General features: G+C 50.2%; 1 protein-coding gene across 9 annotated transcripts in view; it reads left to right on the forward strand.

The window, feature by feature from the left end:
• AGAP1 (ArfGAP with GTPase domain, ankyrin repeat and PH domain 1) overlaps window positions 1-27977 on the forward strand; it is a 530989-nt gene that overhangs the window by 362113 nt on the left and 140899 nt on the right. For 5 of the 9 annotated variants that reach the window (XM_045794054.2, XM_087864639.1, XM_045794049.2 and 2 more), the window contains one exon: window positions 8475-8633. The exons of the other annotated variants lie outside the window; for them this stretch is intronic. In XM_045794054.2, the coding sequence (XP_045650010.2) occupies window positions 8475-8633 (159 nt within the window). The remainder of the gene's footprint in view (window positions 1-8474; window positions 8634-27977) is intronic. 9 annotated transcript variants of the gene reach the window in all.

Genomic DNA, 27977 nt, shown 5'->3' on the forward strand with positions numbered 1-27977 from the left:
AAGAAGTGTAATATAAAATTACATCATTTCTGTGGTCATCACTGAGAAGAGTTGATGCCCATGTTCGATAATGAGTTGATCTATCACGTGAGATGTTGGAAGTCTTCTAATTTACATCATTCATCAAGGTAAGTTTTAAAGACGTTTGTACAAGAACGATCCATTGTTTTTTTCCTTGGACATCATAATCCGAACAGGGAGGAACCGAACAAAAAGAGCTGTTTCTGCATTTTAGGAAGTAAGTGGGAACTGGTCCCAGGACTATGGTTCTGAGCGCGGCCACGCTGTTGTATGTAGTAGTGATCGCATCCGCTGTCACCACGGGGTCCGGACTCCGTACATTCTCTCCTCCCTGGTCAGCACCTGTGGAAATACAGCCCGACGAAGAGATGCACCGCGATTCCTATCTCAGTAGTAGATGTGTTGAATGCGCTTTTTAACAGAACAAGTGTCAGCTTATAACAGTGCAGAATCCCGGACGCCTACGTCTTTAAGATACTGAATGTGTGTCCTTGGAAAAAAATCCTCTTAGCCTCGAGTCCTGGTTGCCAAAAAGGAGGGCAGATTTCCAATGCAAATAGTGCAGCGAACGGCCCTGCTCATAGGCACTTAAATCATCCGTATCTCACTTTTTATGGTAGTGTTGTGAATTATATTCTTTTTGGGTTTATAATTAGAGGACGAACAGATGGCGAAGGCCTATTTTGAAGTGGTGTGGCCGTTAGAGTAGCCTCGGTCGCCCTGCTCTGATTCCAGCAAACTGGCCTTCCTGCGCACGCTCACCGGGGGGCTGTGCTCCTGGAGGTTTGCAGAAGGCAGCCTCGCACCCCAAGACTTCTCTAACATTGGAGGCCAGGTAGGAATGAGAATCGACCCCCAAAAGCGATCTCTGTGTGTTTCTCAGGGTGAGGCCTCCGAGGGGAAGGGGGAGCTCCCATCAATCCTGTGTTGTAATTACAGTTTGTTTTCAAAAAGGTCTAAGATTCCACAGTGGAAACCAATGTCCACGTTGTACTGGGGCACTCGTAGACCCCTCTCTGGGTTGCGCCCCCCTCGCGCAGGGCGCAGGAAGCTTCGGGATCTGTCGCCGTTGCCACACACTGCTGCTCCTTTGCAAACTACTTCACCAAGAATTCAGATGCCAGATACTCCTTTTCTACTCTACGCCTCCGAGAAGGCCAAGCTATGTTTGTGAAGATGAACCAGAATGGAAAGGGCGATGAGCAAAATTTTGTATTTTAGAAGAAGTGACTGTTGATGAATCTTTATTTGAATACTATGAAAAGCCTTATTTCAGACTATATTTTTAAAAATGAGAGCAAGCTATTTTTATGTAGTAAGCCTATAGCTTAAAAGAGGGATTCTGTCTTTGATGTCATTTGGTGGTTGAAAACACTCGCGTTCAATAGAAAACCAGCATCTTTTTCACGCTCGTTTGAGATCAGTTCAGGCAACATACTGATATTCATTCAGATATAAATGCCATAGTCGCTTTGAAATGCAAATTGTTTTAAGAAAAATAGCATATGGTGGAGGTAAGTACCTTTTCAAATCAACTCTTACACTTTAGGGATATAAGTAAAGCTAAAATTATTCTTTGGGAAGAATCTGGCGCTTTTGACACATGGAAGCTTGCGCTAATCAGGGCGGCCCGTAAGCACACACATATCCATATCAAGGAGATGGCTCCGAGACTCCATGGATTAGCATGGTAATGGAGCCGCCCCCTGCTAATCAAGGCCAGCAGCCAGCTGATCCAGAGATGGGGTCTTGGAGGAAGCACTCTTTCTGAGTTCAGAACGGACCAGGTAGGCAACCACATATTGCCTGGTAATATTTACGGAAAAGATACTGAGACAAATAACAAACAGGTCTTTGCAGGACTCCCTTGCTATGCCAGCAGCAGCTCCTACCCTGAAGGGCTGGGCCCCTCTTTGAGACTTCATGCTGGTGCCACTCTTCAGATGACCCATCTTTAGCCTTCTGGGGGGAGGGGGGGGTGAGCTAAGTTGTATCAATAGAACAGGCACGAAGAAAGTGCAGAGTCCTAAAAGCCAAGCGTGCAGGCGGCCCGTCCTCAGATCAGGAAGCAGCAGGCGGCCCCCAGCCCAGGAGACCCCGTGGGCCCCCTCCTGCCCCTGCCGTCCGTACACACACACGCCTGCAGGCAGTCGCTCACTCCCAGGACCAGTCGCCTGTGGAGGGTGAACCGTTGGGTGGGGTCAGGGCAGTGGGTGCTTGGGTTGGTCTTTTCCGCACGTCCTATCTGTGACGTCAGCATCTGTCCGTCCTTCCTGGTGTGTGGTAGTCCACCGTATGGACGGGCCGCAGGGCGCCCATGGTGGGGAGACAGCCGCCCTTTCTGGTTCGGGGCTGTTCCGAGGAACGCCGCTGTGAGCATTCTCGTACAGGCTTCCTGGCACAAGTGTTAGGCACGACTGTGTGACTTCTCTCTGGACTGATATGAAAGGAAAACAGGAATCTGGAGAGAGAGGCTCGTATCGGACTGTTGAGTGAACGCTTCACCTCAAGTGAGTCAGTCAGAGTTTGGGTTGTCCTGGGATAGGATGAGACCCCTCTTTCCATACTAGTCTAGAGAGGGGGGCGCCTCCATTTCCAAAATCTAAAGTAAATCTGCAGTGTTCCATGAAGTTTCTCCTGAACCTTCCAGGCGCCGTTCTTCCTGCCCCTCAGACCTTCCTATGGCTCTTGTGTTCCTTAGCCTTGTGTTTTGGCCACATGTGGGCCCATCCCATAGCTTCTGCTGGACGAGATGGTAGCCCCCCTAAGGGCACAGACTGTCTCCTTCACTGTGCCCAGCGTGCTGCGGGTCTACTGTAGGGAGACGGGGAGGGCCAGGAGGCCCGTGATCGAGGAGGTGGTGGGCCCGTGGAGGGTCCACTTCCACCCTGCTAGCAAGCTAGCGAGCCAGCCTACCAGTGTCCTAGCTGAGGAGAGCCGGGTTTCAGGACAGATAGCAGGTCATTACTTGCCGCTGTGCCAGCGGGCAGAGTATCAGCCTTGTCATGCACCTGTTCCCCAAGCTCCGGGGGAACCAGCACACACACTGGGCTGCATTACAGAAGAGAAATCCCGAGTTTAGGAAACCCCAGTCTTTTCTAATGGGACACACACAAGCCTGCCCGACCTGTGCCATGGAAGGCAATGTTGTTACCCCAGACAGTACACAGATTTGCCCTCTTCTAGAGGAAGACATTCTCTCATCCAAGTCTGTTCACCATAGACATTCTGGAAAAGGCCATCCAGAACAAAAGGACGCCACACATGCCACGAAGAAGCGTGAGATCCATGCAGCAGTCCACCGGCAACGGTGGGGTGGGGATTCTGGTAGGGCACAGGGAATGGAGGTGGGGCTGAGGAGGAGGAAGAGCAGGAAGGAATAGAAGGTACCTCTACTCCCACCCTCCAGGAGGTCACAGCTCTGGTGCTCGGCCCTGGGGGGAGCAGGTGTCCCACTGGCTTCCTTCTAAGGCCTCTTGTCTGTTGACCTCGGCTTAGAGCTTAGTGAGTTCGACTCAAGTGTTGGACCTTCCTCCTCGTCCCCGAGAGAGAGGACGTTCCAATCCAGCTTTTAGAATCTCTTCTCTCTAGGGAAAGACAGGCATGCCTACAAAGAAAGTGGTTTCCAGCCTTGTGCCGAGTTCTTCCCCAGTCGGATAGACCTCACGGCCATATCTTGGTTCTCAGCCACACAAATGAAATCGTGTGGCAAGACGGACATGTGTTCAGGGTGGGCACCTGCTGGAGCCGTTCAGCCCAACTGCCAGGAGAGGAGGACCCTCTGCCAGGCACAGCCGCCCGGAGCTGCTCTGCACTTGAGGCTGACCCTGACTGCACTGGGAGTCGTGTTCAGGCCCCCCACCGTGTAACCCCATGGTCTTGGCCTTCCGATCCTTGCTGCCGGGAAATCAGATCAGTCGTGGGCTTCTTTCACAGACGACAACCCCGGATCCTCAGCCTTAACTAGTAACGTGTTAATGTAAAATGAGTTACCACTCGTTGGAAGATGTAGGCCTAGAGAATTTTGAGAGAAAATCAAGTGATTTTCAGCTTAGCATCTCCTGTACCTGCTTTAGAGGTATTTTCTGAAGCCGTGAGAACAACTCACAGTGTGGTCCCACGTAGGGCAGACGCTGCTGGATGCGTCCGTGTGCAAGCTGGAAGCAGGGGCCGGTGTTGCTTGACCGGTGACAGTTCATGACATTCATTCAGAAATAGAAGTGAAAGTATGCATTCGCCTTTGCTGGATGGTGTGTGTGTGTATGTGTGTGTGTGTGTAAAAATCGTCAGAAATTGACACAAAATACTGTAATTAGATTATAAATTTGTAGTTATTTAAGATATTCATGAAGCATTTGGGGGCGTTGGTTTCTTTGACCAATGGATTCACTCAGAGCAAGTTGAAATGCCTCAGAGTGGGACCACTGGCCCAGGACGGCTCCCGCGTGGCACGAGATGCTCCATGGGCCACAGCGAGCCACTGAGTCTGCTTTCATGGGGCCGTGGCCGCATCCGTGGACCACTGGTCTGCCTCAGAGTTAAAACCTGTGTCTTCATGTGTTTACCTTCAAAGGCAAGTGCCTGTCTTGTGGATCCCCAAGCTATATATTTAGGGCAAAAAACGGAATTTTTTTGCGCTTCATAATTTTTTTGTTATGTCGCAGTTGATCTTTTATTGTTTGATACTTAGAAAAGTTTTAACTGACAAAGTAAGATGAGTATATACGAAAGCGAGATTTGCTCTCGAGAGAAAATCAGAAATGTTCTACTTCTGAAATAGGATTCTTCTTAAGCGTATTTTTGAAAGATTCTGTGACTCGCAGTTAGCAAAGATGAGGACCGGGCGGGTGGGCAGGCGTGGGCTCCGGCTGCCACGCTGTCCATTTCGGAGAGTCACAGACACAAGCCCACTGCAGCCGGATTTCTTATTTTTCAAAGAATGGCAGAAACCACAGATTTTTAGAAGACCTCTCCCAAATTCTACCTTAAAAAAGGAATCATTGTCTACTCAGCAAAAATGCATCTATGAGCTCAACCCAGACTCCGGGTTGAAAGTCTACGGCTCTGTTTTAAAATGTTGCACTTGTGACTGTGTGTCCATGGTGGGGGTCGGGTGTGGCTGGGAGGAGGAGACCCTCAACGCTGCAGGGCCCCGAGGGTCGGCTTTCTGAAGAATTCCGCGCACCTGTTTCGGGTCCTGCACCGATTCGGAGTCACACGCCAGGAGCACAGTCTTGCCAGAAGGTTCTTCACTCCACAGGCCCCAGTCGGGTTCCTTGGGGATCCCCTCAGGAGCCAAAGCCCAGAGCTGCTCCCCCAGCAGCGTTATACATTGAACTCGCTGTGCTTAACGTTTCATTGGACAAACAGCTAGAAGCTTGAGGACCGGTGGGCCAGCTGCAGACACGTGGCCAGCTCCGTCACGTGGATTTGCTTCCGTGTGCACATCTGAAGGAACCTGCTCTTCTTCCTCGGTGGCTGTTCAGCGAAGGGTTTGTCAACCTAAGACGAGCTTTGTCCGATACCTCCGATAGAACCTTCCACGTGTTCCTGTCCACGCTCAGACCGACTGGGCTATGCTGTGTGCGTGTGGATGCCTCTGGCGTCTTGCCTTGCGTAGTCCGGGACGATGCACTTGGAAAACTCTCTCTGCCTTTCAAAGGAAGCGTGGCAGGAAGTTTTCAGGCTGGTGGTTCCCTGGGAGCCACTCTCCGGAAGGGAAGCCGCAGTATGGGTTGAGTGCCATCCTGGCATCATGGGCCCAAAGACAGGTGGTGAAGGTGTGTTTGCGTCTTTGGGTGCCTTGTGTACCTAAAGCTGGTGTGAGATGGGGTTTTGTGGACAGATTGCACGTTGGGTGATGACTTGTCACGGGTGTGATTGGGCTGCACAGGGAGGAAAGAATCATCTCCTGGACATTTTTGCTGAATGGCAGGTGCGCCCGTGGGTGGTTCAGGCTGGGGGTGGGGCTGGCTCAGTGGTGGGGTCACGGCTTGTGTGGACCTTCTTGTGGTCCTCTCTGTCCTCTTTCCATCTTTCTCTTTCCCCTACCATAAAAAGGTTAGCGGTGTCCTGAAGCCCCTACCTGCTGAAAATTCAAATGATGAAAGTAGAAATGGCTTTGGGGCCCCAGGGGCTGGGGGTCTAGTCCCAAACGTGGCTCTGATTGTATGTGTGTGAGATGAGGATCCTGCCAGAGAAGAGCAGGCCCAGGGTCTGAAGGTGTCGGCACCAGGGCTGGCAGAAGTGGCACAGAGACCAGCATGGGCCCAGTGGGGCAAGGGGACGGGTGCCCCCAGCAAGCCTCAGGGACAGCAGCCCCAGGTGACCACTCACGGAGGGAGCCTGGGAATACACACCCCATTTCACACCCTTCTCCCATGCCTGCTCCCCACTGGTTGAGCCCGAATGGGTACCCTCCTAGGGTGTGGCAGGCAGACACCAGTAGGGACATAGGCTGCAGGGGGAGACCCACACTGCGCTGGCCCATGGGAGCACCTCATCGCTCCCCCGATGCTGCCCTGCTGTGGGTCCGAGCTCCCTGTTGTAATCGGGATCTGCCGGAGGAGAAGCCAGGAAGCAGCCTAAGGGGCCCTAACTGGAGGATGCCAGGAGGAGAATGCGGTTTGTCCCTCACTGCCACCCCCGCTGACCCTGTGTCTGAGCTGCCAGACGCCTGGCCCTCCTCCCCATGCTGCCCTGCGGGTCGGCCCCCGAGCCGGTGTGGGAGTACCAGCCAGCACTGTCATTCAGGGTGCGTGTGTGTCCAGGATTTGAGGGCCTCAGTGTGTCTGAAAATCAGCACCTCTGTGCTAGGCTGGCTCAGAGCCTGCAGCTTGACAGGGGAGCCAAGAGCGGGGCTCCTGACCTGCGGGGCTCCTGACCTGCAGGCCTGCGTGCTGCCCTCGGGCACTTTTGACATCGGGCGTCGGAGGTGGTGAGGAGTTCCAGCCGTCAGTATTGTTTCATGTTCGTAGTTATTCTGGGTATCCGAGCTTTATTAGATGCACTCAGAATTTTGTGTGAGGCTCTTCTGGAAAAGCAGGTGCTGGGGCGGGGCCTGGGAGTCTGCATTCCTAACGTGCTCCTGGGCCTTCTGCTGCCGTTGGTCTGAGAACCACTCCAGAGGACCTGTGCCCTTGCACACTTCAGTTTCTGAGGTGTCACTTTTGGCTTTTTTCTGGGATTGGGTAGGGCTGCCTAGGAGTAGTTTTCCTTATGACATTCAAAGTGTGCCCGATTCAGGTAACAGCATAAAATCGGTATTGTTTTTTAAGGTAGTAATATATATTTTTGAAGCAAAATCTCTTCTCTCCACGGATCGCTTGTTGCATGGCTCACGTAGGCATTTCAGTAGGTGATCCTGTGACTGTCCCGTGCCCGTGGGATTACGGTCGGGTGGGTTGTGGGTAGCGGAGCCCTGTTCCTACCTCTGACGGCTCACCAGGACCGCTGGCATGCTGTGGAAGATGTGCATTCTCTCAAGCCCCAGCCCCAGGCCTTTGGAATCACACTACAAATATTTTGAAGCCTCTGGTTTTAAAAAGCTCCGTAGGTGATCCTGGTACTTGGCCAGATTTGGGAACTATGAATCTGGTCTGTGCACTTAAAGTCTTGTGCTCTGAAAGGCTTCTATTAGAACAATTTGAACTTAACTGGTTCTAAACTAAAATAATCAGAGGAAAGTGTAGAACAAAACGGACCTGATCTCTCTGTAGGTCTGCGTCCAGCAAACAAATTCACTCACAGAAGGTAGGATGGGCCGAGCTCGAGAGGAAGGCACTGAATCTTGATTTTGAGTCTGGCGTTGGCAGGACCAAGAAGTCATTCATTCTGATGTTGAGCAACTGTTGCATATCGTCCAGGACGCGATGGGACCATTCCCATCACCACCCTGTGTGCCGTGCAGTGGCGAAGACCGTCGTTCCTCCGCTCGGCCCCTTCAAGGGTCCAAGTAAACTCACCCGGGTTAAGAGTCTGCATGTCCTCCCATGTCTCATCCAGGAGCTTTGATTTATGTTGGTCATAAAGTGGAACTTCCCTGTGAAAGTTGGCTGCCGTTTGTGGTCATTTTCCCTTCCGTTGATGTGTTGACACAGTGGGGGCTCCTGTAGGGTCCATCTTGCTGGGACCAAGGCTTTTCTCAAAAGTGGGTCTTCGTCTTCACCTCTGCCCCACATAGAGACGGTGTCGCCTCGGTGTCTTTGTTTAGGATTGCGTTGTGTGGTTAGGTTCCTTGGCAGTGTGTCAGCGGGTCCCTAGGATCTGCTGTCACCCTAGTTTTCCTCGTGAATATTTTTGTAGGATGCTTCCATCTTCCACATAGGCAGGACGCCAGCTGCTCTCGGTGCTGAGGTCTACCGCGTGCAAGCATGTGGGCGTCCAGACAAACTCGTGCTGGCTTCTGGGGTCTGCAGTCCGAGGTGGTGTTCACCTGAATTGTTTATTCCTAGGGAATGTCACTAGTGCGTCTGGGTCTCAGATGGCCAGCGGCGTCAGCCTGGGCTCCTTCGGCAGCCGGCCGGACGGCATGCAGCAGCGCTCCTACTCTGTCTCCAGTGCCGACCAGTGGAGTGAGGCTACGGTCATTGCAAACTCGGCCATCAGCAGTGGTAAGAGAGGGCGCAGCCCCCCGGACCCGCAGCCCCCTCGCGGTCCTTGGTGTGAGCCAGGGGCTGGATGCGGCGCCCTGACCGTCGGCGCTCGCTCTGCTTGCTGGCCCCGTGCGGCAGCCGCGTGAGCAGGGCGCGTGTCACCTTTCATCTGCGGAGCGTTGGGTCCTTGACAGAGTTTTCACTCGCATCCTCCCGTGTGCTCCTGTCAGTCAGGGAGGAGCCGGTTGCCTGCCAGATTGGGGAAGTGAGGCTACACACCCACGTGTGACAGGTCTGATGGCAGGGAGGCGAGAAAGAACGCAGAGCCCGGGTTCCGGTCACGCTTTCCTGCGGGACTGCGCCCACCCTTCCCCCGGCGGCGCACGTGTTCCGTTGTCGGGCTTCGGGGGGGTGTGTTTGCTCTTTCCGTCAAAGGAAAACAGAATTCGTTCTCCTTACCAGTTTTCCAAAATTCCTGATGTACCCTCTAAATTTTGGAGAGTTCCCCGTCACCCCCTTTTTTTCGGTGCGCATGGGCAGCGTTTTGGGAGATGCGTGTGGACGTTGGACGCTGCCTTGATGTGTGTGCGGAATCGTGAGCGACGTGGGTCGAGGCTGCGAGGCTCTGCAGCAGCGCGGTTGCCTGTGGCGTTTTTCCTACGGCCCGTTCACCGGTACTTAGCGGAATTCCCACTGTTGTATGTCATCTATCAGACAGGGTTTTAAAGTAATGTTAGTATAATTTGTTCTAATTAAAAGATTCAGCATCAGGTCTTCCCTGAAGACCCACCAGCTGCTACAGCAGGACGTTTGCTGTGGGTAAACACAATCCTTATCTCTGGCTGCTCCCATCCCTCTGGCAGACCCTGCCGAGTGAGGGCTTTCGGTAAGGGCAGCTCCAAACGGGGTGCCGAGGAGAAACCGAGTCCGGAGAGGCAGCACCCAGGGGCGCCATGGCAGCGCGGGTCCGGAATGGCCCCCGTGCCTGGCACGCGCCCACCTCCGGGGCCTGCTCCTCACCCCCAGGAAGATGCTTGGGCAGCAGGTGTCCGCTTCCACCTCTCCAGGGCTTTCCGCCCGTTGTCTGAGATGCTGGCGATGCCCTGAGAACCCTAAGGCAGGGGGTTCCCACTCACTGAGATGAAGCAGCCAGAGTTCGGTCCCTTGGAAGGCGACATCAGAGCGTTCACGGCTGTCACCTGCCCTGGAAGGGCCTGTGCTCAGTCAGCACCCACACCCCCCGCCCGGTGGCCTTACGCTGGCCGCCTCCCCTGCACGAGCCTGTCTTGTCCAAGACATGGGTGTGCTTCCCTCCTTGTGTGGTTTAGGTGTGAGCACAGCGCCTGGTCCGTGGCAGCCTCTGTAACTGAGTACCTGCTGCTGTTACCACAGTGACATACGGTTTTAGGAGGAGCAAGCAGTTGACATAATCACCGCGTCATCGAGGACTTTGAATCGAGGTGCCTTTTCAGTCAGTATCACTAGCCAGCCGGGGTTATCTTGTCGCGGCCTTTCTGCGGAGCGGTTTCCAGAGCCCGCTGTGCACACTGCCTTGGCCTCACCTTGTCAAGCAGGAATCTTCTAGAACTTTCCTCCTCCCAGTACATTGTGGAGCTACCAGCACGGCCTGAGTAGAGCAACAGTGTTGGAGTTCTGCTCCGTATGTGCAATGGGAGTTATATTTGGGGAGAAGAGGGGAATAAGGGCGCCTGGGTAGCGCAGTCGTTAGGCGTCTGCCTTCAGCTCAGGGCGTGATCCCGGTGTTCCGGGATCAAGTCCCACATCAGGCTCCTCCGCTGGGAGCCTGCTTCTTCCTCTCCCACTCCCCCTGTTGTGTTCCCTCTCTCGCTGGCTGTCTCTCTGTCACATAAATAAATAAAAAATCTTAAAAAAAAAAAGAAGAAGAAGAGGGGAATAAAAGAGCAAGTTCCTGGGAGACCATCACCCCCAATCTTTGTGTCCCCTCTACTCAGAATATTTTATAGGGGCGCCTGGGTGGCTCAGTCGATTAAGCGTCCAACTCCTGATCTCAGCTCAGGTCTTCATCTCAGGCTCAGGAGTGCAGGCCCCGCATTGGGCTCCACACTGGAGGTGGAGCCTACTTTAAAAAAAAATAAAAAGATTTCATAGAAAAGGCATGGGAAGTGGCATATTCATCTAAATCCATTCTGTGCAAACCTTCCTTGTGCACACTTACCTCTTTGATAAAGACTCACTAGATAACCGTCCCCCACCGCACGTCACAGCTCTTTGCATCCAGCTAGGCGGGTGTGCGATGGGGTCTCCGCATTGCCAGGGCTTGGGACTGCATCACTTCCGACTCGGTGTGGTTGGAGGCGGCTTTCCACAGCAGGTGATCGCACTGGTCTCTGCACACATATTCATAAAGTTCCTGTAAAAGACTGCACTCACCTACATACGAATGCTGTTTTTATATTACAGAGTGATTTCTCATCTATTCACACCCTCAAGTGTCCATTCTTCATTCATATAGCACGCTAAAGACTAGTTAGGCTCCCTGATGCCACAGAGCCTGAACCCCGAACACAGGAGATGAGGTGCTCCAGTCTGGCCCCGTGTCAGCCCCATGCCGTGGGACATGGGCGGTGAACTTGTGGGCAAGCCCAGGCTGAGATTGTGCAGGTAGTTGAGGGATGGTCGTCCATCAAGGAAAACTTCTCAGAGAGATTCACACTTGAGCGATGCTTATAGACCTGGATGGATTTTTTTTTTGGTGCCAGACCACGAGAGGAAGGTGGTGTAAGCATTGAGGCAACTTGGACAGGGCTCGGGGAGGACGGAAAGGGAAAATGCAACAGCCAGGAGCAGACGTGACAGGGGCTCGTGGGTGCGTGCGCAGCAGAATGGGTGCAGACAGGACGAGAAGAGGTCAGCATGGCAACATTAATTAGCATCTTAGTTTTAAGGCTTTGAGCTGGCATTCCTTAAATAGCGAAGAGCTGTAAAGACGGGAGAGCGCTGCACAGCAGGATTCCTGCAGTTTTCCACACTCCTTCTTTATTCCTCTCTTCAAGGGTTGATGGTACGTCACAGCCAACACACGGTTGAAAAGAGGAACAACGGTGGTAATAATGATGGGAGCTAATATTTATGGAGGGCTTCGTGTGGGTGACCGTATTTGATCGTCAGGGAGCAGATACTGATGTTAGCTGCATTTGACCGGTGGGGAGACGCTGGTACAGATCGTTTGTCCGACGTCACCCTCCAGGAAGGGCCGGGATGCAAACCTGAGAACACGTTGGTGCTTCTCGAGACGTGCTTCCCAGACCAGCAGCAGCAGCCGCTGCCCCTGGGAGCTGCTTATGGGTGCACATTCCTGGTCTCATCCCAGACCCACTGACTCTGAAACTCAGCGCTGGGCCCCAGCAACCTGTGTGTTAACAAGCCCTCCGAGGGACAGTGCTGCATGCTGACGTTTGAGAACCACCGCTCCGGCATCTGGCAGCCCCTGGGCGTTGGCTAGAAACGGAGCCACCCAGGCTCCACCAAGACTCGCTCCGTGGGAGCCACACGGTCCTGGGACCCGTGGCGCTCTGGTCCACCTGGGTGTTGCGAAGCCCTGTTCCTGCCTACGGCGAGGGTAACCTCCTAGCTTCCTGCTCCTGAGCACCATCCCTGCCTTCCGTGGTCCAGCAAGTCACCAGCCAGACCCAGAGCAATTTTTAATGAACATCAGGGCGTCGGATCTGACAGGCGACTTCAAGAAAACACATTCGTGAATGGATTTCCAGACCTCAACTTGGGCATCAACGTTCCCTGCCGTGTTGGAAAATAATCACAAAAGAAACAAACATGATTAAGAGCTTTCTGTCATGCTTTTTTTCTTTTCAAGTTGCGGTTGATACAAATCCCGCCCTCTTTTTTTTTTTAATCATTTTATCCCCCCCTCCCCCGGTCCCGTATCTGGTTTGGATGTCAGAATCATAAAAGCTTACACTGTGCTAGCAGCAGGGACAGGGAGAAGCGAAGCCGCTTTTAAGAATCCAAATGCCCCTGAATTGGTGAATTTGCCTTCCCATTGTCATACGGTTTTATTAGAAAACATAATGACAACAACATCGGGACTCCATTTTTCTCTGCCCCCTCGTCCACACTAAATTAAGACTTTGGCTCCAGAGAACTTTTGAAAGGCGTCCCCTTTCTATGCACAGGTACCCTGGGGGGTTTCTCTCTTTCAAGCAGCTGTGAGCAACTCCTAATTAGATAGATTACTTTGTAGTGTGCAAAACTACAAAACAGGGGATTCTGGTTAAATTAAGGGGGGAGGAGAAGAAGAATCCATTCTGTGAAATGGAATGCCCCACTGCTTTATGACTATTACTGTTGTAAGGTTTTACATTAAGTACCTGAGGTTTAAAATTAAATGTCTAATATAATTTGGCGTTGCTAACATGAGACCCGCATCTGCCCTTAGAGGAAATCCAGACAGCTCAGTCCGGGGTTTCAAATTGCCGTCTGCTGGCTCGCGAGCAGCCCGGAGGATCGGGCTCCGAAGGGCTGAGCACCACATGCTGGTCGGCGTAATGTTTTAACTGCAGAAACACACTCATCTTCAGCTTCGGCATCGGAAGAGGCTGCTCCAGGAGTACATGAAAAATTAATTTTTTTACATTTTTCCTCACTCTCCTAAGTGTTTGACAGAAGTAATTTTTGCAGCAAGAGGGAATAAAAACTGGTGGCTGTAAATTCCCGTCCTGGAACCTCTTGTGTAGATTCTTTATGGACCCAGAATTGATCTACATGTCAGACCCTGTTGTGGTTTAAACTGTTTATCACCGTAATGGCAGCAGTGAGCCTGTGAACACCAACTTATAATCCTGGGTGAAAGAAATTGTTGTTTGCAGTCAATGAAGGGGCAGCTTAGCTTTATTGATAGATTCAGAGCAATTATCTCTGCAACAACTATTGGCTGAGAGTTTTCGTGAGTCTTATTGGGAGCCTGTAATTTCTTTCTTTCTTTCTTTTTTTTTTTTTTTTTTTTTTTTTGATTAATCATTTTCTCTATAGGTAATTTTCTCTAGAAGTGTTGGCCAAGAGTTTGCATTTCTGCGGGTACGGCGGGGGACCCCCGGGGGTCGTTTGTAGATACTTGGTTGTCATATCTTGCTCCAAGGCAAAATGCGTTGTTAGATGCATCACACCTGTGCCGAGGGCGCGAGCCGATGCCGTGGACCCCCGGCGTCTGTCTGGGTGCATCCCTGAGCATCTCAGCAAGCCAGGCAGGCCTGCCACACTGTCTCCCCACCTGTGCCGGCCTTGGGCCCCGGGCCTCAACTGCTGCTGTTGCCGCGGCAGCCCCGCTCCCCTGACTCCTCGGCTATCAGGTTGTTCCGATGGTTCCACCCCATCCCCCAACTGCTCCGTTCCAGCAGCTCGTCTTTGCTGCCCTGGCTGTCCATCACCGTGAACACTGCATTGCTTCAGATGACTCTAAAGGATTTCTCTTCCACCCTTCCTCAGCCTGCATCCACCCCCGGCCAGCGGACAGCCTTGTCAGTGCCAAGTGCACACACCGTGCTCAGCTTTCCCTGTGAAGGTGCACGTGCATCTCCTTCCAACAGTTTAATCCTGTGTCTCCCCACCGGAATCTACCAGAATCTGTTACTGGACCACTGATCCTGAATCTGAAGCCTTTGAGCTTCTTAAACTTGTAAATAGTTTTTCTCACTATGAACATTTTTTTGCGTGGCTGTTTTAATGATAGAGGCTAGACACACAATTTTCAGCCCTGCCGGTTGTGCCTCCCCACTTCCCTCTGTTTTTCCCGCCCCAGGGGGCTGGCCCGAGGATGGTCAGAGAGGGTACTGGGACTGGGTATGGGGATGCTTACAGTCCAAGCTTTTTTTTTCCCCCTTGGATATTATGCTGACAATTTTGGCGTGCTGCCAGCAGGTGGTGGTAGTGTGACACAGCCGCTTGGACCAGGAGGCTTAATTTGTAGGAGGATTTTTGTGAGGGAGGAAAGGAGAAGGTCAAGGTAGGGACTGCCTTTGTTGTCAGCGGCCTCTCTGTGTTGGGAGCTTGACATCTAATGTTCATTTTCTGAGAATCACTGTCGCTATTTGATAACTGAGGTTCAAAAAGGCTGAGAAACCTAAGACTCTTAATAATTAGCCAAGATTCAAACCTGGGTCTTTCTGATGCCAAAGCTTATGGTTTCCCCCTTTGCCATTTTTTTTTAAGGGGACGTGAATGCTTAATATTAAAACACTGTATCATAAAAGTTGTTTATCTTTATAAAGCTTGCTTTTAAAGGAAATAACGTTTTCCCTTCTCTGGTTTCTCCTGAACTTTTCCCTTTATCATCAGTTCCTCCCCGATCCTGGCTGGCATTCAAAAACCATTCCCTGGGGTTTGTCATCAACCTTCAGCTTAGCGCAGTGTTAAAGGGCCCGTGGGCTCTCATCTCTCAAAGCCGGACACCCTGTCTCAGCGGCTGAGGTCTGCTCCCCTCCCTGGGCTGGTCGGCCTAATTAAAGGGATGACCCCGGTTCCTTCTGTGCTCAGAGCCTGCTTTCCTTTCTCTGCATGTGGCCAAGGAGAAAGCAGAAGCTTCCTAGGGTAACTGGCCACAGGGGGGAAAAGGTGTATTTTTTTTTCCCCTCTCAATCAAAACGTTGTTACTTTGTACTTTATCTCCTTAGTTCCTTCCTGCTAGCTATTTCTAGCAGCGGGTGCTGACCAGAGAAAACACTGCCCCCAATATCAGAACAGGGAGCTGTGGATTCCATGCTTGAAGGACAGCAGCTCTCATTTTGCCTAGCAGAAGTCTGGAAATCCTTTCAAACGGATGGCAGAGAGGGATACTGTTGCCATTTGCTGTAATACGTACTCTGAGTCTCTTAGCCGTCTCTGGCCCTCAGTATCTTCTTCTGGACCGCTGGTTCTCAATCAGGGGTCATTTTATCCCCTCTTCCTAGGCCCCAGGGACATTTGGCTATGTCTGGGGACATTTAGGGTTTTCACAGCTAAGGGGCAGAGGGGTGTGCTGCTGATTTAATAGCAGAGAGGCTGCTAAATTCAGAGCCACAGGACACCCCCCCACCCCAAAAAGTGATCCCACCCAAAACGTCAGTAGTGCCAAGGTTGACAAAGCCTGATCTAGGCAGTGACAACTTCAGGTCTCTGGTCCCTTCTTCTAGCCACCGGCACTGTCCTCTCTCATGAATTAAATAATCCTTCCTGGAGAGAAGGAACCCTGTCTATTTTCTTCCTGGAGGGAATTCCTGCAGCCAATCCCAGGTAATGTCTCGTCCCTGCGAAACTTTGGGCTTCGGCTCAGACCTGCCCCCCCCCCCCCAGGCAGAAGCCAGAGACTAGTCACTTCCACTCCGTCTTGCTGCCCTCACCAGCTCTGATGTTCCCTGGCATCCAGCAGACACTCGCCACTTGCCGGGCACAAGGTCCCCACAAGATGAGGACCTAGAATGATCCCCACCCAGCCGGCTAGGGCTGGACTGCGTCTCATGTACTGTGCTGCCCCCCTCACCGCCGAGAGCACCATGTGGGGGAGGGAGGGCCCTGGCTGTTGGCAGGCCTTTCTGCTGCCTGCGGTGAGGATGCGTGGACCTCATGGGCAGGTGTCATGTTGGTTCCCTCCAGACTGAGAGGCCACGGAGTGAAACGGAGAGCTGATAGCATGAATTCCAGAGTGCAACGGGATGTCCAGCTTCGGTGGGGCTCACCCACGTAGCTGTGCCCTGAGAGAATGCGAGGCCTCGGACCACCTCCTGTGCTGACCTCCCCCCAAATCACACCGGGCTTGCCGGGTTCTGTTGTGGGGCCAGCTTTCCAGAAGCCCATATCAGACAGAGAGGGACTGAGGAACTGGGAGGGTGGGAGGACTCCCTGGCACGGGGGTTCTGAAACCTGGCTGCACATCTTGGGCTTGAGGATGATTTTTGGAAACCCCAGTTCCTGGAGCTGAGGGCTGGTGACGTTCCTCTGGCCAGGGGTGAACCTGAGCACCAGAATGTTCCCCAGGGGTTTCTAACGTGCATCCGAGGTTGAGATCCACTCTTTGAGGCGGGAGTGAACAATGCATGTGAACCGTGGCCGTGATAAGAAACGTGAGCCTTATTCTGTAGACGAGGCTGTTGAGCTAGGGACAGTGACTCCACGTTGCAGAAAGGATTGTTGTGACAGTTTTGACACAAAAGTAGTATCAGGTAGCATGACACAGCGTAATACTTGGAAATGATCGTTTCCAACTTTCTCTTCTCGCATCTTTCACTTTCTTACTCACCTGATGACCCTGTTTTCCTTTTACAAGGAAATAGGGGAAGGTGCTCACTTACTCCTACGGCCAGACCCACCCAGCTGCACCCTCGGCTGCTCCGCTCCCCGCTTGCACGAGGGACAAGCTGTCCCTGCCCTTGGCTGGTGTCCTCCCTTCCACCTCTGGACCCACCAGCTCTCCATGTCCAAAGGACTCTGCTCCTGTGTTCATCCTGTCTCCTCCCTGTGCGCCCAGGCTCCCCCTAGTTGCCAGATCCTGCCTGGGAGTGCACTCGCCCTGACCTCTCTCCTGGCACCAGCCACGGCCCTCAGCAGCTCCTGGGCCTGGGTCCACTGTGCTTTTGAGTACAGCTGCGCAGGACAGCCATCTGTACTCCCCAGCCACTTCCTCTCTGACCATCCCCATCATCCTCCATCCCAGCTCTTCTGGAACACTGCTCTCACCCGTGGCCAGACCCTCCCCCTGCCAACCCTGGGACGCTCCATGGTTCCCTTCATAATCTCCTTGCTGGAAACTCTTCTCCTGACTTCTCCCATGAACATTCTCTGTGTCTTCCTGCTGTTTTCTTGGCTATTTCTTGGAACCATCATCTTCTCCTTCAGACCTCAGATCCTTGATGTTGCTCTGGACGCAGTCTTCTCTCCTCAGTGCACGCCCCCTGTCCTCCCGAGGGGGCCTCGCTATCTGTCTAAACACGGAGGACGCCCAAGTTCATACACCCCAGGGACCACGCTCTCCTCCATTGAACACGTGTAACCAGCCACCTTCTCGAAGGCCTGTTGACCAGCTCACACTTAGCATTTCCAAAGGGGACTCCAGATTTCAGTCTGCCATCCGCTGTCTCATCCTCCTGGGAGCTCAGGCCACACAGTTTCTCGTACCCTCACCTCGCTGAATCAGCTCACAGGGCTGGTTCTCTGCGCTCTTCCTGAATGTGCACCAGGCCGCCCACTGACCTGCCTCTCCTCTGCCCGCGGCTCTGCCTTGTCGACCCTGTTTCATCTCCTGCCGTGTGTTTTTGCTTCCCTGAGGTTGGCCAGACTCATCGTCTAAAAAAAACAAACATGAATCAGATTGCCACGCCCCCCACATGACACTGCAGTGGCTTCCCCCCTGCACAGGGCCTGTGTTCCTGATGTTTTATTTCTGGCTGACAAGGCCCCAGCTGGTCTGGCCCCTCATGTTTCTTTATCCCATGTCCCACCTGCCTCTCCCATCTCCCTGTCCTTGGCTCCTGCCCGCTGCTCTGCTCAGAGCTGGGTGAGCCCCTGCATGTCCTCGTCACCCCAGATGGCTCTGCTTCTTCCCCCTCAAGCCCTGCCCAGACTTCTTCTCCTCTTGGCTTTCTTGGGACCTAGCTTACAGTGTGCACCTGCTTGTTTGTCTCCTGCCCAATCAAAAGCTGTCTCCCTGCCCCTGCCACTTTCTAACCAGTCACCGTGTTAAACTGTGTGAAGTCATCCTGTCTCGTTTTCTCGTTTGTCTTCTCTTGCAAGAAAGAAACTCCACAAGGATAGAGTCTTCAGAGTCTTTCTGTCTCCATCCTGCAGTACCAGGGGCCACGCCCTGCACGCTGTCCCAGTGTTTTCTCCCCAAACTGCTGGTCTCACTCATGATCCATGAATGAGCACACCCAGACAGGCACCAGAACACCCCCAGGGAAGAACAGCCCCACGCGACAGGACAGCATGGTGGGCTTGCAGGAGGGCCAAGGCCTCTGCCCATCCCATGTGATAAAATTCATTGAGTATTTAAGATTTCTCTTCTTAAACAAGATGCTTAGCATGGTGTTCTGGAAACTGTTTGCTAACAGAGCTGATGCCCCTCACCTAGGACAGAGTACGTGGACCAAGACGTACACAGGTGCCAGCAGAGAGCGTTCCGAGTGGACCACTGGAAGCCTGTTGTGCACGTTCTTACAATTACTTACCAGTTAGAGCTTACAACTGAGTTTCTTCTCTTCAGTTAACCCATTTCAGAATCACAAGCAAAGTCAGTGCTGAATTCAGGAGGGATAATCTAGATTAGGTGTGCTTCACAGCAATTATTTAATTTTCTGTTCAACTTCATGTATTTCACAAATATTTATTGACCACTTACTTTGTACTGGCTGCTTCCCTGGCCCTGGTGGGAGATCCAGGGATCCACACAGAATTCCTGGTCTGTGGAGGGGAAGGGAAAAAGACAGGTAATCAATGAGTGAACATATTGAAATATGTTTTGTCAAGTGGTGAGAATAGATTGAGGGTAAGGGGTGACTAAGACATGCATGTTTGGGTTCTGAAATCAGGTCGGGCGTTAATGTGTAAATTACTAAGTATTTTTCCAGTAGAACCTGTGAAAGCAAATTATGCATTCATTCATTCAGCAAATACGCAGTAAGCATTTTTCCACGTGGGGCAGTGCCCCATGTGTATTTGGAAGTGGTCCCAAGGAAGACAGATTCATTGATCGGAGCTTAAATGCTGGAAAGAACCAGTAGGCTGGAGGGGTTGTGCACCCGGTGCGGAGGGAGGAGTGTGTGCAAAGCCGAGGAGGTGCACAGCGTCAGGGAGCGCCGTGGTATGACCATGGGGAAGAGCGGGGTGGGAGCAGTTTGAGGCATCGAGGTTGGAAGGAGAGTTCAAGTTCCATCAAGAAGGATAAGAGCAAGGGTCCTAAAAGGTTTGGGATTGACCCTGGGCAGTTGGGCGCCCCTGTGGTTTTCAGGAGGAGGGTGATGTGACTTGACAAGCTGCCTCTCGACAGCTCACATATAGAGAGGTGGGGCAGAGGTGTACTCAGAGAGGGGACACCCAAGTCCAGACAGGCTATGATTCTCCAGGAAGTCGAGACGTCTCTGCTGGAATTGACACTGAGACTTGGCGTTTGTCAGTGGGGTATTTTTAGTAACATCATTTCACATTGGCCTGAACACAACAATGTGTTGTTAAAATTTTAAAGCTCCCTAAAATATGGAAGTCTAAAATTTTGTGAAATTATTTAGTGTTTTATTATTTTTGCTTATTGGTCCATGCAGTTTTAGTTGCCAACTTTCAATTTTAAGTGTATTTTTTAAAAAAATATAGAAAGCATCGTTTACTGCCCCAGTGTCCAATCATATATAGATAGAGCAGTATAAAGATTTGTCAAATATATATGCTGATACTCCAACTAGAAAGAAAGCTTTCAGCGATCTTTTGTATTTGCCACATTAAAACATCTTAATTTGTAACATTGTATATTTTTAAACAGTCTAAGACTATTTCTCATGGTTTTATATCCCCTTTGAGCCAGGAAGATGTTCATTTTATATTTCTGTGTTTTGCTCAGGTTCTCAGCCTATGAATCAAGTAGCTTAAGAAACTTCAGTGATACTATCTTCCTGGTGACTTTGTTCATTATCAGAATAAAATTTGGTCAGATCTGTTTCAGTGTCTTCCGTGCTCCCTACTACAGAATTTATAAGTACATGCAAAAATGGAAAGACCTAAAGGGCTTAAAATATTTCAGGTGCCAAGAAGAAAAGAGTGGAAGTATGAGTGGGGAAGGAGTTGTTATAAAAATAAAAGTAATTTTGAGTTGGTTAGAAGGAGATGAATCAGGTGGGTTGAGTGGGTGGATGGATGGATGGACGGACAGACGGACGGACTGGTGGGCAGATGGGTGGGTGGATGGATGAGATAGGTAGGTAGATAGGGAGATAGATGATAGATAGATAGATAGATAGATAGATAGATAGATAGATAGATGATAGATAGATAGATGATAGATAGATAGATAGATAGATAGATAGATAGATAGATAGATAGATAGATAGATGATAGATAGATAGAGCGAGCGAGCAGTTGGGGAGAAGGATGAGATGGGCAGGTAGTAAGTAGGGTGATAGATGGTACGTAGATAGGTGATAGATACAGTTGACAGCCGTGTAGTGGTCGATCAGTGCCATCCTCAAACCTTCTGTATTTCCTCCTTTAGCTTTTGTATATTGCTTTGGTTTTGCATTCTTAAACTTCTTTCAATGAATATATATCTTTTGTTACATCTTTGCTTTATTATCTGACAGAAAAGATTATTAACAGAAAGTGATATTAATATTAATTATACAATGATACTAAAAATTTTATATCGTGAGGAAACAGATGGTTATTTTAAATGACTTAAAATTTTATTCTTTTATATGAAGAAACATTTTAAACATATGTAGTTATAAATGCTATTTTAATTGCTACATTATTTCTGCAGTGGGGTTTTTAAAATCTTACTACAGTTGCAGGGAAATGTTTCTGTGTATATTGTTGTTTCTTAAAATGTATACTTATTTACAGGAAAACAATCGTAAGTATATTTGAGGTCCAGTGTGGGGGCACGCGTTGTCGATGAACGTGGTATGCGTTTCCCCCACCCTGGCTTGCCATCCGGGAGTTCTGCTCTCCCGTTCTAGCTAGTCTGCAGGAGCTCACAGCCTTGCCAGTTTTCAGATGCCACTTTCTCAGAGTGTTTGTAAATAAGTAGTCCCCAACTGGACTCAAATCATAACTGAAATAAGCATTACTACTTAAGAAATATTTTCTGTGTATAGTGTAATAAGAAATAGAATTACCTAATGTACTTCAGAATGTCAAGCTTATTTTTCCAAGATCAGAAACTCAGCTTTCAACCAGCTGTTGACTCTCATTTCATATCCAGCTTTGCATTAGTGCAAAAAGTCAAATAAGCATCTCTGCTCTTTAAAACAACGCCTCAGAAACCTTGCAACTGCGTTCGTTTGACATCAGAATGTCCGGGAAAGCCTGTGTCCAGAAACACTACTTCAGCATCTCCACGCGAGATGCCTTTACGGTGGGGGGACAGAGGGAAATTGAAGTCTGGGGGCACGTCAGCCCCTATCAATCAGAAGGCAGTGGCAGTGCCTGCCAGACACACGGGTCAGGCCCCCAGATGAGATTTGTACGGCAACAGCATCCTTCCAGACCACGCATTCTAGAAAAATCATCATCATATGATACCATCTAAAGCAGTCAAGGTGTGGGTTATTACCTGAGCCAGCACCTGGTTTTTTTTGTTGTTGTTGTTGTTGTTTTTAAAGATTTTTATTTATTTATGTGACAGAGAGACAGCCAGCGAGAGAGGGAACACAGCAGGGGAGTGGGAGAGGAAGAAGCAGGCTCCCAGCAGAGGAGCCCGATGTGGGACTCGATCCCGGAACGCCGGGATCACGCCCTGAGCTGAAGGCAGACGCTTAACGACTGCGCTACCCAGGCGCCCCAGCACCTGGTTTTTATACACGACTTTCTTCTGGGGGCACTGGCAAACTCTAAACCACAGTGTTAGCAACCAGATCACCTTAATACCAGTCCCTGGACAAGTAATTGTTTTAAAAAAATTATTCCATTCGACATTGCTTTTTTTTCCTTAAAATTGTGTTACTGATAGTCTGTTTCTCATTTAAAAGATTCTTTGATTTCTAGACACATGGATAATAGATGCACTAGTATGAAAGTGCTACCAGTAAATGGATGTGACGTCTGTCCTGTGGCTAGAACACGGTATCGCCCTGGTGTCGGTTACACCCCTGTCACCCCATTCTGGTAAGCCTGCTGCCTTCCCTCTGGCATGTGGCTAACTACCATTTCCCTTCGTTGACTTTTACAATAATAACTTTGTATTTTTCCCTAATTATAAAACATGGTAGTTTAGAAAACTTGAAAATGCAGAGAAGTTTTTTGCTTTAAAAACAAACTCTCTAACACCAGGTTTTCCATTGGGGGGGGGTATACACCCTTCCAGTTGTGTCTGTATTCTTATTTATTTCCAAAGTTGGATTATATCGTAACTGACTTTAACTATAAATACATTAACTTTCCACTCTGTCTAAAAACACTTCAGAAATTGGAAACAACCTCTATGACCAGCAGTAGAGGACTGGTTAAATAAATCACAGTAAACCCCTGCAAGGGGATACTACGCAGCCATGAAAATGTCGCTGTCTCTAGACAGACATTCCTAGGTGTCCTTGTCCTTTGGAGGGGCTTGAGCCTTGCTTTCCTACAGCCCACCCCAGCTGTGCCCCTCCCACTTCAGCACCTTTTCACCTGCTGGGCTGGGAGACCTCTTCCCTTGTGCATGTGGCCTCCCTGCCCTCCTTTCCCAGCAGAGACTATTTTATCCATGAGGCCTTGGTGACCCCCACCTAAAAGTGCCCCCACCCCTCTTCCCTGCCTTACTTGCTCTGTATCCCCAATCACCTTTGTGATTTCCTCCTTTACCTCCCTTTAATTTGTTGCCTTCCACCACCAGAATGTGAGGGGGAGGACTCAGCCAAGTTCACGGCTCTGTCGTTGGCCTAGAACAGGGTCTGCCGCCTAGGTCAGTATCCGCTCAGTGAACGTTCGTTCAGGTTTTTTGTAATGGGATGAACAGCTGAATGTTGTTGTTTGCCACGTGGTGGGCCTAGATTGTGTGCTTTTTTTATATTGCGCATTGAATTTTACTGCACAGCTCTGTGAGGTGGTACTGTTATCCTCATTTTTAAATGAGGAAACAGAGCCTTAGAGAGTTTGAATAACTTGCCCAGGGTCACACAGCTGGCAGGTGTTATGTGTGATATGACACACAGGTGGAAACCCGGCCCTGGGGGCGGAGCCAGGCTAGAGGTGGAGCCGGGCTGGGGGCGGAGCCGGGCTCGCAGCCTGGGCCCCGCCTGCGTGCCTATGTGTAAAAACCACCTGAATGGAAATTTCGAGTACAGACTTCTCCAGAATCGTACATGCTTTTCCCTGTTCTCTTTTCATCTTTCAGCAATAAATACATATTATTTATGGAAAAATGTGTTAAAGTTATTTCAAATATGAATACTGTAGTTAGAAGACACAAAGAGGTTAACATTTGCAAATTTCCACTTGTCAGTAGATATATTCAATTTGAAACCTTAATTTATGCAAAAACCAAAAGCGGTGAGTCTTTCTTTGTGGTAATAGAAAGTGGTCCTTGCCTGGCTATGGAGGGGGAAGAGCTGGGGGTGGACGTTTGGGGCCCCGGGCGGGGGCAGCCATGGGAGAGCCGGGACACCTGAGTCCTCACCCCCGTTCTGCCCCTTGCCACACAGTGAGGAAGATTAGAGATATGGAAGGACCCAACTGCATACAGAGCAACTGGGTCAAATCGTGGTGATGCTCTGCAGAGCCTGCCCCGTCTCCTGGAGGGCAGACTTCATTCCAACAGGAAGCAGAATTGTTCACAAGCATGAATTGGCTACAGTAGGGTGCGTCTCAGCTTAGAGTTTAATTATATTGACCAAATTACAGGGTTTCGTAGTCCGTGAATATTCTTGTCTGCCCAGACAGGGAGCAAGGTTCTGAATCCTGCTCTTGCCGGCCCCGTCCTCTCCCGGCCGCGAAGCACGCCGTGAACAAGTATGCCTGTTTCTGAGAAGTACCAGACCGAAGTCAGATATAAACAGACCCCTACTTCTGTGTGTGATCGCGTTTTTAATTTCTTCCTGCAAATGTGTATTGAAGTTGGATTCGTAAGAATCGTAGCTGTAACACTTCACAAGAGGGCCGTGCTTTCCCAGAGGAGCTAGAAAATACTGTGAAAGTCCTAATTATGCCTCATCTCAGCCTGTTCTTCTGCATGCTGTCTCCATGTCATCATGTTGTTCTTTCTTCACAATTGAGCAGATCCGCTTAAATCCCCCGCGTAGCCAAGGCTATCTAGATTTGCTACTTTGAGCATGCCTAGTGAATTCCATTTTTGTGCCCATTTTGCATGAAGCTTGTACGTGCATGCTATCTTCACTAATACCAGCATCTCCTTTTTTCTATTTCCTACTCAGCCTTATAAAATAAGAGCAAAATCTCTGTAGTTTCCCTAGCTGCACGCACAGCACACAAGAACTGAGCTGCCCCGGCCGGGCTGCCCCTCCCGGCCCGTGGGGTGTCCTCGTCCCTCGGACACTTGCACCTCCAAAGGTCAGGGTCTCGGGTCAAGCCGAATGATAAGGTGTGCTCGAAAGAGGGAGACAGCTTCCCCTGTGAAGAAGTGTCCCTGGGTCTAGAATGAGAAAATGACCTTGAATTTCACAGAAGAAAATACATACATCTTTTCCTTTTGGCCAGAGCCAGGGAATCAGAGAGGGCACCCGAAGTAGCAATGGGACCGTTCCTGAGAGCCCTTGGCCGCGGGAGTGGAGAGGGAGGTGTTTACTGGTAAAAACCAGTTGAGGCCGGAGTTGGAGACTGTGGGAATGGGGTGAGTGCTGGGGTCTGCATACACATGGAGTGAGAGATCCTTTCCGTCTCACGCCTAGATGACCTGGAAGGCCCCGCTTCCTGGGGGCCACTCAGTCTCCCGCACCCCGTGAGCCATAGAATCCCAAAGACTGGAGACAGTCAGTCCCGGCCGCTGCCGGATGGCTGGCCATCCCAGGGTGTGTGGGTAGGGACGACTGGCAAGAGTGTATTCAGGAGAAAATTGTGGATCATCGGGAACCTTCTGCAGAAGTGGGGGGAGAAGAGGAAAAGAAATATATTCCTGAGGGAAGGGGCGGGCAGAGCTGCGGAGGCAGGGAGGAGGCCCACATCCTGGTTGGGGAGGCTGGTGGGTAGTTGCTTCTTTTAACCTCACCCCAGGGGATAAAAGGCAGCAGTAGGGAAGAATGGGAATGAGCGATTCTTTGATGAATAGCAAGCCGCAGATTCCACTTCTCGTGCTGGGGCTGCTGCACCCTCCACTGACCCTTCCGTCAGCCACAGGGGGCTGGGCTTCTGCTTAAGGAAAAAGAGAAAAATGTCAGTTATTATGTTTGGGAACACAATCTTATCTTTCATTTTATTTTACAGCAATTTCCCCAAAGATCAACCATAGTGTCCGATTGAACCATATTGACAAAATTTTTAGCCACGATAAAGAAAATGCTTTAAACTCAAAGCAGATCTTGCTCAGAATCTCCAAACACTTTATTTTATCGTGTTGCATTTTATTTTATTTTTGCCAGGACAAAGCCCAAGTTCTAAGACAGTGCTGGAAGTAATACGATAAAACTGTGGTAGTAGCAGTGAAGTCTGTTCTTTTCTTTAAAAGAATGTTCTAGAATTAATGCTGAATTAACTGCTTTTTGTCAGAAGCAAGTTTAATCTTAGTTTTTACACACCATCATTAATTGTAGAGATTACAGTGATTTGTCATTTTTGTGGCAAAGACAAAATAAGAGCCACTCACTTGACCAATATTATTATCTATTGAAAAAGGCTGTACTTTAAACTGTGCTTCAGAAATGAAATGAGCTTTGGACTGCGGTTCTGAACTAAGATATTACTCATGTTATCTTTATCCATGGGGTTATTGGTGGAGACAGTTATCCCGAGTGTAAAATTTGGCAGATTTTCAGTCAGGTTAAAATTATCTGTCATGTTACAAACTTTTCCTGTACTTAGCAGTCCGGGCGGGGTTCTTGATTTGAGACTGACACAAGATTGTCATGAGATCCAGCCGCACGGAGCACAAACATTGAGGGCAGGTTCTCAGAGGGGCTCTCCCACTTTCAGGAAGCCTCTCGCGTGCCCAAGTCTTAGTAGTCCTAATCGCTAGAGTTCCTTTGAGCTTTGTTCTTTGGAAAGGACCGCGGAGTGGAATTGAGGTGGGGGTACCCATGGGCATCTCAGGTCACGATGTCAGGGTCATGGAATCAAGCCCCACTTCGGGTTCCAGACAAAGTGCAGAGTCCGCTTGAGGTTCTTTCCCCTCCCTCCCCCTCTGCTCCTCCCCCTGCTCGTGCGTGTGTGTGTGTGTGTGTGTGTGTGTGTGTGCTCTCTCTCTCGCAAATAAATAAATAAAATCTTAAAAAAAAAAAAATTGAGGTGCCCATGTGTTAATACTTATGGCGGGAAACAGGCATAAACTGGCATTGTCCCAGGCAAAGCAGGATGAATGTCACCCTAGTTGAGCTTGGGGGAGCCTTGGCTTCTCACGGGTGGCACCCGCGGGAATCGCTCATTTTATGCTAGCACAAAATCCACAATATCCTCTTACGTTGCACGATCAGAATCTTGGCCTTGAGATGTGTCACACCACGCCAGCCCGCCGCCCCTTCGCGGACTGGGCTGTGCTTCCACCCCTAGAACTTAGAGTTTGCCAAATGTGGGAAGCCAGCAGGCTCCTTCGCCACGAGGAGGAACCTTCACTACAGATTCTGGCTGGAAACCAAGCAGCCCACTCTGATCTCGTTGGCCGTGTGCACCTGCTACCTATTTGTGACCCGGTAAATATTTTAAATACAGTGTCCTAATAGTGTGTCAAAAGTAAGAAGTCATTAACCTGCTCTACTCATTAACGTCACACCAGATTGATTCCAGTGCTCAATGAACGGATGACCTTACTGTCTCAACTTCCTCATTCAAGTGAGTGTGCTGCGGCCGCTCACCTGCCACTAGTTAGAGACATGAGTGGGTTGATAATATCTAGTTTGCAGGCAGAGGAGTTAGAGGTCAACCCCAGCCTTGGAATCTACATAAAATATGTAGCACAGCCGTTAGTCATCAGCAGCAGGTTAGCAAAATTCTGAAACAGCAGGAAAGAGAAATATTCTCTTTTCAGTGGCTGTTAAAGGGGTCCTTTCACACTTAAAAAAAAAATTCATGGGACAAATCTTCACATTGAAATATGGGGATGGGAGTGTCTATATTTTTCCCAAACATGTTTATTTTGTTAGCAGGTTACTCAGTACAGAACGGGGGCCCAGGGCAGCTCGTGATGCAGATTTAGGCTCACGTACCTTGGTACCTTCAGCACCGCACACGTCAGTCTGTAGCCGTTCGGGATTACAGTCGGATTAGTCAGTGAGGGTGTTGCACTGTTAATTGTTTCTGTGTTGTAAACCTATCCTATCTTTCTGTTTTATTCACTGCTCTTTCCCCAGGGCCTGGAATAGTGCGCCCCGCAAAGCAGGCACTGGGTCGTTATTGTCGAGTCAGGAAGGGTCTGGTGCCTGCACACACACGTGCACACACTCCCTGAGTGTATCGTCAAGGTCGTGCCCCCTGAGTGCTGGGCTTCGTCACCTGTGGTCCTGGGGGCTGCGGGTCACCCTCCATCAGCTCCAGGCTTTTGGAATGGACCGT

Source organism: Ursus americanus, chromosome 1, assembly GCF_024610735.1.
Source record: "Ursus americanus isolate L20-20 chromosome 1, mUrsAme1.1.p, whole genome shotgun sequence".
In the NCBI taxonomy this organism is placed as follows: Eukaryota; Metazoa; Chordata; class Mammalia; order Carnivora; family Ursidae; genus Ursus; species Ursus americanus.